This window comes from Salmo salar, chromosome ssa10 (assembly GCF_905237065.1).
Source record: "Salmo salar chromosome ssa10, Ssal_v3.1, whole genome shotgun sequence".
NCBI classification, from domain to species: Eukaryota; Metazoa; Chordata; class Actinopteri; order Salmoniformes; family Salmonidae; genus Salmo; species Salmo salar.
In genome coordinates, this window is record NC_059451.1 from 75,169,134 (window position 1) to 75,181,049 (window position 11,916).

Consider the following 11,916-nt stretch of genomic DNA (forward strand, 5'->3'; position numbering starts at 1 on the left):
CTGTGCCGGTGGAAAAATATGCTGATGTGGGGCGCCATCCTCAAACAATTGCATGGCATGCTTTCGTGTAAAACCTATTGTAAATAGGACAGTGCAGTTAGATTAACAAGAATTTAAGCTTTTAACCGATATAAGACAATTGTATGTATCTAAATGTTTAATACCCATAATTTTTATGATTATTTATTTGAATTGCACGCCCTCCAATTTCACCGGAAGTTGTCGACAGGTGTCCCGCTGGCGGGACGCCTAGCCCTAAGAAGTTGAAACCTGCACTTGTATGCTGATGATACTGTTGTGTATGCTATTACCCCACCACGGTTGACCAGGCTCTTTCTGAACTACAGTCTGCCTTCATGGTATTACAGAAAAACTTTATAGAAGTTAAATTAGTATTGATTGCAGGTAAAACAAAGTATATGTTGTTCTGTAGAGCGCATAAAAATAACTCTGATGATTTAAGCATATGTACTTTGGATGGTGTCCATATTTATCGTGTCCCTGCTTACAAATATCTGGGATTCTAGATAGATGAAATGCTGTCTTTTAAGTTGAAGTTTTTTGAGTTAGTTAATAAGCTGAAAATAAAAATGGGCTTCTTCTATAGAAATAGGTCCTGCCTCTCGCTAAAGTAGAAAGCAGATTATTCACTCGGTGTTCCTATCAGTCCTAGACTATGGCAACATCATCTACAGTGAGGGAAAAAAGTAGTTGATGCCCTGCTGATTTTGTATGTTTGCCCACTGACAAATGTTTATTTGAACAAACAACAAAAAAATCCTGAAAAACGCATGTCAAAAATGTTATAAATTGATTAGCAATTTAATGAGGGAAATTAGTATTTGACCCCCTCTCAATCAGAAGGATTTCTGGCTCCCAGGTGTCTTTTATACAGGTTACGAGCTGAGATTAGGAGCACTCTTAAAGGGAGTGCTCCTAATCTCAGTTTGTTACCTGTATAAAAGACACCTGTCCACAGAAGCAATCAATCAATCAGATTCCAAACTCTCCACCATGGCCAAGACCAAAGAGCTCTCCAAGGATGTCAGGGACAAGATTGTAGACCTACACAAGGCTGGAATGGGCTGCAAGACCATCGCCAAGCAGCTTGGTGAGAAGGTGACAACAGTTGGTAAGATTATTCGCAAATGGAAGAAACACAAAAGAACTGTCAATCTCCCTCGGCCTGGGGCTCCATGCAAGATCTCACCTCGTGGAGTTGCAATGATCATGAGAACGGTGAGGAATCAGCCCAGAACTACACGGTAGGATCTTGTCAATGATCTCAAGGCAGCTGGGACCATAGTCACCAAGAAAACAATTGGTAACACACTACGCTGTGAAGGACTGAAATCCTGCAGCACACGCAAGGTCCCCCTGCTCAAGAAAGCATATACATGCCCATCTGAAGTTTGCCTATAAACATCTGAATGATTCAGAGGACAACTGGGTGAAAGTGTTGTGGTCAGATGAGACCAAAATAGAGCTCTTTGGCATCAACTCAACACGCCGTGTTTGGTGGAGGAGGAATGCTGCCTATGACCCCAAGAACACCATCCCCACCGTCAAACATGGAGGTGGAAACATTATGCTTTGGGGGTGTTTTTCTGCTAAGGGGACAGGACAACTTCACCGCATCAAAGGGACGATGGACGCGGCCATGTACCGTCAAATCTTGGGTGAGAACATCCTTCCCTCAGCCAGGGCATTGAAAATGGGTCGTGGATGGGTATTCCAGCATGACAATGACCCAAAACACACGGCCAAGGCAACAAAGGAGTGGCTCAAGAAGAAGCACATTACGGTCCTGGAGTGGCCTAGCCAGTCTCCAGACCTTAATCCCATAGAAAATCTGTGGAGGGAGCTGAAGGTTCGAGTTGCCAAACGTCAGCCTCGAAACCTTAATGACCTGGAGAAGATCTGCAAAGAGGAGTGGGACAAAATCCCTCCTGAGATGTGTGCAAACCTGGTGGCCAACTACAAGAAACGTCTGACTTCTGTGATTGCCAACAAGAGTTTTGACACCAAGTACTAAGTCATGTTTTGCAGAGGGGTCAAATACTTATTTCCCTCATTAAAATGCAAATCATTTTATAACATTTTTGACATTGGATTTTTTTGTTGTTATTCTGTCTCTCACTGTTCAAATAAACCTACCATTAAAATTATAGACTGATAATTTCTTTGTCAGTGGGCAAATGTACAAAATCAGCAGGGGATCAAATACTTTTTCCCCCTCACTGTACATGAATGCAGCTGCCACTTCATGAAAGTAGTTAGATGCTGTACATTGATAACCATCTGTTCTGAGACACTAGGACACTACTCCATGGCTATTCTAAATAATAGAAAGTTCCCATAGAAGGTGTGAATAATGGAACACCCAACACTATCCATGGTAGTGATTGTAATAAATAAAATTAAAATAATAACATACAACAATTGATAAAGAAATTAACTAAAATATACCATTCAAGTAGTATGTGACACCTACAGCACCCGATGTCACAGGAAGGCCAAAAAGATCATCAAGGACAACAACCACCCGAGCCACTGCCTGTTCACACTGCTATCATCCAGAAGGCGAGGTCAGTACAGGTGCATCAAAGCTGGGACCAAGAGATTTAGAAACAGCTTCTATCTCAAGGCCATCAGACTGCTAAACAGCAATCACTAACTCAGAGAGGCTGCTGCCCACATTGAGACCCTTTAATAAATGGATCATTAGTCACTTTAAACAATGCCACTCTAAATAATGGCACTTTAATAATGTTTACATACCTTACATTACTCATATCACATGTATATACTGTATTTTATACCATCTACTGCACCTTGCCTATGCCGCTCGGCCATCGCTAATCCATATACTTATATGTACATATTCTCATTTACTCCATTAGATTTGTGTGTATTAGGTAGTTGTTTGGGAATTGTTAGATTACTTGTTAGATTTGTGTGTATTAGGTAGTTGGGAATTGTTAGATATTACTGCACTGTTGGAACTAGAAGCGCAAGCATTTCGCTACACTCGCATTTACATCTGCTAACCATGTGTATGTGACCAATAAAATTTGATTTGAATGTTGTGAAATGTGTATTTTATTTTTTGTTTATAGTATTTATAAATATATAAAAGATAGCATTAGAAGGGACAACTAATGAAATAATAAATCCCCAAATAAAGGGAACTGGAACACAAAAGTACTCAAAAGTCTGAAATGACACAGAAATCAACAAGGTAAAATAAAAACTCTACAGAGGACATAGAAGCCACAGTAAGTGGGTATGTGCAGGTATATATGTGGGTAGTGCAGGTGTGTTGGAAGATGGGGTGTCCATGTGTTTGTGTGATTGGAAATGTGTTAGTTAAGTGACTGAGCAATAAAAATGCATGCAAATGTGTGTCTGCGAGCAGGAGTTGTGAGAGAGTCTTCACTTTTGCTCAGATATGGGATATACATTTTAAAATAAATTACAAATATTTAGTTTATTCATTTATTGTCCTATCATGATGGAACAGTGCCCAACCCTATATCCTAGACAACCACCTGATCGACCTTCCCACCTGTTTTATAGGCCTACTGCAAGTAGCCTACGCAGCCAAGACCGAAAGATGAACACGGTCAGAGACCCACTGAAGCAGAACCACCCCCTCAAGAGTATGAGCCTGCCTGGCAAGGTTGGTCCAACAAAGGCAAAGCCCCTTGATGGGAGAACATAATATACAAAGATTTTCTCAAAGCTGCTAATGAGAACCTTGACGACCTCGTACCTAGCCGGTGGGAATTCCAGTGGAGTACCCCCACCCAGGTAGTGGCAGTTCTGGCAACACTGGCTGCAGTACCCCATGGGGAGGGGGTCACACTCGGACAATCAGAGAGGGGGCAAATTATTGTGGTCCTGGTGGCACAGAATAATCAAACGATCTCACAGCACAGAGGTGCTTGGGAAGAAGGGTCACAATGGAGGACCAGCGTGTGTGTGTGTGTGTGTGTGTGTGTGTGTGTGTGTGTGTGTGTGTGTGTGTGTGTGTGTGTCCGAGCTCCATCAGCTAGAACTAGACATTGGTTAACTAGTTAACTAGTTAAGAGCCCCACCTGTTTAGCTAAAAAACAGGTGTGCCTGTTTTGCATGTTATATTGCCATTAATACGTTTCACATATCAGTTTTCAAACAACGTAAAAAAAAAATATATATATATAATTGAGTTAATAAAGCCGCATACAAACATGGTCTCTTTTTTGCTTTCTTGAGTAAGGCATCTCCAAAATGCAGGTGTTTCAGCCTAGCTCAGCGCTTTCTGTGGTGGTGGGGCAGCTAGTGGAAAATACGGAGCGTAGGGGTTGGTAATATTCTCTAGTTGCGCCGTGATTGGCTCAGTGTTCTGAGAGCTCGAAAATTCAAGCCCCTTGGGTGCTGCCATAGAGTTACATTAGAAGTGCCCATCCAAGAAGGCTCAAGGTCATTGGCCACAGATAAAATGTCAAATCACGTTATATCGACCGTAGCTTTGATTGGACTGATCATGTCAACATCATACTTTCAAAATATTAGCTAGCAAGCTAGGCTCCCAAGTGGCGCAGCGGTCTAAGGCACTGCATCTCAGTGCTTGAGGTGTCACTACAGACACCCTGGTTTGAATCCAGTCTGTATCACAACCAGCCGTGATTGGGAGTCCCATAGGGCAGTGCAAAATTGGCCCAGCATCGTCCGGGTTTGGCTGGTGGAAGGCTGTCATTGTAAATAAGAATTTGTTCTTAACTGACTTGCCTAGTTAAATAAAGGTGATTTTTTTTTTTTTAAATAGACAAGCTGTCATCATCATGAATCACGGCAACAATCTACTGGCAAATCCTTTTCAATCATTGTCATATGAAGAGAAATTATAGATAAAACATATCGGTACTCATTGGCCATTGGACATAAACATTACACAGCAAGTTGCAAATCGCAAATTCAACAATGAGTGGTTTGGAAGAAAACAGTGGCTAACTGCAAGTGTTGCAAAGCAATCACTAGCCTGCTATTCAGTGGAGTGGGTGTGTGGTCCAGGTCTGGGTTTAAGGCTCTCTTTTCCACGCTTAAAAGAAAAAACATTCAACACAGTGGGCCAGAAAAGGTTGAATACATTGGCCATGCTGTCAATCCAGCATGACTTTTGCCGTGTTCAAAACAACTGGAGACTCGGAACTGGGAAATCCCAGACTTCAGTGAGTCCAATACAACTGGGAACTCATGAAAAAAACAGCTCAGACTGGGAAAATACGTTTTGAATAGTCATCCAACTCAGAGTTCCAAGTCAGGAACTCGGCCTCTTTCTAGAGCTCTGACCTGAAGATCACTGACGTCATGATTCAACCTTGTTTTTTTTTCTGGATTCCCAGTTGTCTTGAAAGCACCATAAATCCAGAGACTGCCAGACTTTGATGACAAAATTTGCCCACTAGGACCACTTCGCCACCTTCCTGTTCAAGTGAGCACAGCACAACAAGGTGAGTCCAAAAATGTATTGTATGCTGCTGCATAAATGATGTAATATGCCAGTGCGATATGTAAACTGTAGCTAAGAAAGTAATACTAAGTGTATGTTGTGTAGTAAGCTTTTAGCAGCCCTTGTGCGTCACCCTAATCATTTGGTCTCTTTCTCCCTCATAACTTAGCCTACTGTTCTGACATGGTGGTGAGCATGTAGCCTAAAGTCTGTTTTAGAGAAATGTAATCATTGACTATTGTAAGAGCTTTCATTGTCTGCTTATATGCCCCCTTTATTTATCCTACGGTTCTGACTTGGTGTACAGGGAGAATACTGTAAGAACGGCCCATGTTCAGAATTCTGTTGCTGTACATTTCAAAAGTGCTGAAAAATAGTTATATTGACTATGTCCGTCCTAGCTTGCTAATTAATGTCTTATCGAGATTACGGATTGCCTCTTATATGCTCGTCGTCCCCTTATGCCATAGTTTGTACATCCCAATTGTCAGTCAAAACGAGATTTGTTTAAGCAAGTCAGCCATATCAGCAATGTTGCCAGACAAGGTTGCACTGATTGCCAGGTGCCGCAGTGGTAAGGATTCACTCCATGGTGTTGAAAAGAAAGCTATGTTGTTGGGACAGCTTTGTATAGGTCCTAACACGGAACCCAAACCGGCTGCGCGCATGCGCCATCGTGCATAAATTGATTTTGTCCCCCCACACCAAACGCGATCACGACACGGACGTTAAAATATCAAAACAAACTCTGAAACAATTATATTAATTTGGGGACAGGTCGAAAAGCATTAAACATTTATGGCAATTTAGCTAGTTAGCTTGCACTTGCTAGCTAATTTGTCCTATTTAGCTAGCTTTCTGTTGCTAGCTAATGTGTCCTGGGATATAAACATTGAGTTATTATTTTACCTGAAATGCACAAGGTCCTCTACTCCGCCAATTAATCCACACATAAAACAGTCAACCGAATTGTTTCTAGTCATCTCTCCTCCTTCCAGGCTTTTTCTTCTCTTGACTTTATATTGCAATTGGCAACTTTCATAAATTAGGTGCTTTACCGCTACCGACCTCGTTCGTCTTTCAGTCATCCACATGGGTATAACCAATGAGGAGATGGCACGTGTGTACCTGCTTCTATAAACCAATGAGGAGATGGGAGAGGCAGGACTTGCAGCGCGATCTGCGTCAGAAATAGAACTGACTTCTATTTTAGCCCTTGGCAACACAGATGCTCGTTGGCGCGCGCGAGTAGTGTGGGTGCAATAATTTAATAATATAGATTTCTAAATTTATTTTGCAACGCTCGCTAACGAGCGGTGTAGTCAGCCTGTAACAGTTTGTGGTCACCGTTATACTACAATTAATGTATTGTTTTGTGAATTATGTTGTGTAGTGGCTTTGCTGCCATGCATCAGCAAAAAAAAAGAATTTGCCCCACCAAGATTTACATGCTAAAATCGCCACTGATTATGTAGAACAAACATGCTTCTCCGATTTTAAGGAATCATGTCATTTCTATTCATGGCATTTCTATCTGCAACGTTCCAAACGTTTTTGTACTGGACACGTCCAGGTGAACCCACTGAGCTAAAGCCTTTACAAACCCCGCTCTGCCCATCGCTTGTCTGTCTGGAAAGCCTGTGGTAGGCGGGGTCGACCCAGTTCTGTGGCGAGTGTCTTCTCGTCTCTTCTGACATTATTGAATCACAGTCGGCCTAATTGTTAAGGTCTCCCTCAATGGGTTAACTGAACACTTGTCTTGTGCCATTTACAATGCGGGAGCACGCAAACCCTTGCCTAAACCTAATTCAATCTATCTATTCAGCCTCAGCCTGTGTAGCTGAGTTAAAATATTGTATGAGTAAATGTTCAATCATCCACTGATTTTGATTAATAAGATATTCATCATTATTATTGTAGCCTATATGAAATCGCTTCTACAATTAATTGCTTCTGCAAATTAAGTAGTTCATGTAGGATTGCATGCTTGCTCACCAGGCGGTGATGTAATAGCAACGCTCAGGCAATGACGTTCAGTTCATTTTAAAATGTGGTGGGCTGGCATAGGCTACGTAACTACAGAGCCTTTTGTGTGTATGCATCAGATCGACCGTTTTTTGTACAGTAGTCGACGGCTCATACTAAAGCAGAAGGTAGCCTTGAAATGGTGTCTCGCGCTGCCTCCTCTGTACACAGTTTCAGGAATGTGGCCACTGGCCAGATCCCGGCAAAAGAAGTGTCTGACTCCCAAATCACAGAGTTTCTAAACCCAGAGGCGCAACATCGAGAGACTTGGGTGAACGCTTGCGAAGCAGACCAGGCTGGGATTTGCGGTTAGAGAAGTCAATAAGAGAAGTGAAACATTCTTCATTAGTTGTTAATTTTCTCGAAATCGAAAAGCCACAACCTAGATTCGAGCCAATGTCTTAAGTAGGTGAACATGTTGTTACTCCAACCTCGTGAAAGTGACAAACTGACTCGTTTTCTTTATCGTCAAAAGCAACGTTATATCGAAGAAGTGCCATTAATTTGACGGCCTGCACATGCGCAATTCGCACGACGTTTTCTGCGCATGAGCTTAATTAGCCAACGTCGCTATGACATCGCCTACAAGCGTGATCGGGATTTCTATTGGAGAAGCAGTTTCTGCCTATCTTTATAGTGTACTGTCTTTGCCCAGACGGTCACGGCATCCATCAATCGTTTCTGTCAGTTTAACCAAGTTCCCTTTGTTTGTGGACGTGATGGACTCTAGCTGCGTTTAAAACCAGAACAGATGTGACTAATTGTTTCTTTCCGAGTGTCTTTATTTTTTTAGTTGGTTGGATGCTCAGTCAAGACAAGATGAACAAGAGAGAAGATGCATAGTAGCTGGGATTCTTTTGTGGTCCACTTGTAAAATAACTAAAATACTTATTGATTGAAAATCATCTGTTTATGTTGGTTTTTTGTTGCACTCGAACAACCATAGCTCTTGGAAAGTGATGATCTCACGATACAAACCGGTAAGTGTTTTGCATGTGTGGATGCTACTGCTTGGTTGTTGAATGGGTTTGTCGAAACAGTTATCTCGTGCGCACAATTGGCGAAATAAAAACTCCAGTGAAAAGGTATGCATGCGTTTTTTATATTTCGCTCAACATTACTCACCATCGATTTTTTTTTTTGGTCTTTCAAAGAAATTCGGTTGTTTTCCACTGGGCACATATGTCAGTTCAAAGTCCAGTTATGATTTACAGTTGGTTGAGTTGTCAACTAACGTGAAATTAACAAACAATGTCACCATGTCATTGGATTTAAGTTGAAAGTTACAGAAAAAAATAGGGACTTTTTTTTCAAATCCAATCCGTTTTCCACATTACTTCAGCGTCATCACATATATTATTTTGGGTTGAAATGACGTACAAATAACGTTGATTCATTGCGTTTTTGCCCAGTGGATTATTTATTGTTTTAGTCAGAAAGTAATGGAAAAACGTGACCATCTTGCTAAAACTATGGGCCTATTGATGTCTCAGTAAGTATATTTAAGCCAGAGCCAGGCATCCCTTTACATTCAGCACCTGGTAGTTCTCTGGCAAAATCAAATGCAAAAAATGACCCTAGGTCATTGTCCCAACGTCATCTTACTCTCTTCATCCTCCCACATCTCATGTTACCTTAGAGACCTGTGCCAGGTCCTATAATCTAAGTGGTACAATAGCCTACACAGCCAATCACCGGGGCACAGCTATAGGATATAAAAGGATTCCTTGCATATCCGTGGGAAGTAGGGGTGCTGAGGTCGCAGCAGCACCCCCTGAAAAATCACAAAAGTAGTGCACTGGGCCTTTACTAGTCCTGTATTAGTGGACAGATATCTGTAGCTCGGGTAACAACAACAAAAAAAGACATCTGGGCTGTCATGCCAAATAATGTTCCCAGTCTCCTTGTGGGCAAAAAGTGTGATATTTTTTGGTACAGTTGTGTCATTAATTTATTTTCACAGATTGTTTATTTTTGTACACTCACATGGCAATCAGACTAAAATACTGAATTATGGTGTGTGGTTGCTGTGTGGGTGGGAGGTTCTGCCTGTCACTTGTTCTCAACAGGCAGCCAGTCTTGGAAGGGGGACTTGAAGAGGGAGACTGCAAAGTCCAGGCACTGCTGCTCTCTTTGTTCTGAGTGTTTGCAGTGCTAGTGTTTTAGTTAGTCTGTGTATCTCACATATTATGTGCCCAGTATGATAGAAAACCTTCTTAGCAGATAATGACAACATGACAATAACAATAACAGTATATGAAATAAGGAATCAGGTGGATCCACGTCGGGTGTTGGGCAGAAACTCTAGGTCCTGGAGAACAGGAGCAGAGTTAAAGGGAACAGGGTAGGAGACAGAGACGTAAACAAGCAAACACACAGGATACACTCAGGGGCGAAAATCTGACATCAACTTTGGAGGGGACAATTACATTAAATTTTCTCAAGCGCAATTCTTGAGGGGGACACCAAAAGTAGTGCTGTAACACATAGCCTACGTTGTAATATGTTAAATGTATATTGAGGAACCATACTTACTACTACTGGATAATTGATAGGTACAGTAGTTAACAGAAGGGTTGTCCCAACTTGTTCAAATGTTTAAATCATCATAATACTACTACTAATAATAGTTATAGCAGTGTTCCTTATCAGTCCAGTATGTCTGCAGGTATTTGTATTTACAACCAGCAATACCAAGAAAAGCCAGTAGGTGGCAATGGTACTGTACACTGTATGGGTGCAGTTTTCGTAAATACAATGAACATGGTGTGATCTCGTCTAAAATAATCTCCATTGAGTAACATCACAAAGTTGTTCTCCGTATTGAATTGACCTTTTAATTTTACTCTTTCTGATACATTTATAAAGTCATTAAATATGTGCCACTGGCCTGAGTCTACTACAATAGCTTTACAAGAACAAAAAGCTAAAAATAAGTACAGTTCTAAAAGCAAAATAACTACTTCAATGAATAACCCAAATAAATCAACCAAAATATCCTTCAGTCTGTGTCTCAACTCTTCAAACAGCAGCTATGGACAAGTATGTCACACAAAGTATGACATTTTAAATAAAATAACATGAAATAAATAATTAGTAAGTGTACTGTCATGTACTAAAGCCTCCTGAGGACCTCTGCTGCCTCTCCACTGCTGCTTCAGGGGTATTTGTTGTGAAAGAGAGGGATCTGCACTGAAAGAGAATCTATGTTTAGCTCTGGGTACTGATCTAGAGACTCATCCAACTCCCCCGTGAGAAGCGCTCTTTCCAACTTTTGCAGGACGTTTAGACTGTCCTGGTCAGAACGGTCGCCAAACTGAACCTCCACACCATCCAACACAAAAAAATTCTGCCCTATAGTGATCCACTGCTTTGCCAGCAAATCGTCTTGAGTGTGTCTCAATGGATTCAATAGAGTCAATCAATGTTGTTGCTTTCTCATACAGTGCAAGGTAGCTTTCGTCATTTCTCCTGCCCCTAAGAGATGACCGCACACACTCGACTGCAGCCTGCATACCAGAGACAGTCTGAGTTTTCTTCTGCAGTGAAATGTTTAGACATTCAAGCTCTCCAAGAACAGCAGAGGCAAGTGTGAGGCCCAACACAGTCTTGCCTTTGCTGAAGTGCTCGAATAAGCCACTGGCGGTTGAAGCTGTCTTGGATGCAGTTGTTGCCATCTCCTCTAGGCTGCTTAGTACCCGCTCATACTGCCCTAGCACAGCTCTAATAGCAGTATTCCGCACAGTCCACCTCGTTGGACATAGGGGTTTCAGGGTGGTCAGATTTGTATCTTTGGACGTGGCAATTGATTCAAACATGCTCTTAAACTTTCCTGACTGGCCATAGAGGACACCTAACTGATGGACCCAAGAAAGGGAATCCTGGATCAGTGGGGAGGCTGAACAGCCAGCCTGTGTAATCAGATTACACAGTGTGCTCCACAATGCACATAGAGGGCTAATGGCTGCTGCCTCCTCACAATTGCCTGTGCACCTGTGTATTTTCCTGCCATGTTTAGAGTCACCATCGTAGCTCTGCCCACGTAAGCCAGACATGGGCAAATTGAGCCTCAACAACACATCAGTTGCCACTTTCGCAATGCCCTCGCCTGTTGTCTCCGACACCCTGTATAGCCCAATAAACTCCTTGTGAGGGACAAGGTCATGGTCAACATAACGCAGGCAGACACTCTCCTGTTCAGCACCAGAGACATCTTGAGTACCATCAACAATTACTGAAAATTGTACAATCGGAAGAGACCTAATCTCAGCTGCAATGCCTTGAATGACTGTATTGGCCATGATGTTCAGAATTTCATTCTGTACTCCACCGGTACCCAAAACGACACAATTAATCAAAACAGCAATACCATTGCCTTAAACAAATCTTAGTTCAGT

At 41.9% G+C, this 11,916-nt stretch overlaps 1 protein-coding gene across 3 annotated transcripts in view; it reads left to right on the forward strand.

Moving 5' to 3' along the window:
- The first annotated feature begins 8,160 nt into the window (after positions 1-8,160).
- The window catches only part of LOC106561050 (ATP-binding cassette sub-family C member 8), a 123,165-nt gene continuing 119,409 nt past the window's right edge, over positions 8,161-11,916 (forward strand). For all 3 annotated transcript variants that reach the window (XM_045688098.1, XM_014124631.2, XM_014124633.2), the window contains exon 1: positions 8,161-8,499. Coding sequence is in view for 2 of the 3 variants with exons in the window: in XM_014124631.2 (XP_013980106.1) it covers positions 8,479-8,499 (21 nt within the window). In the remaining variant the exon portion in view is untranslated. The remainder of the gene's footprint in view (positions 8,500-11,916) is intronic.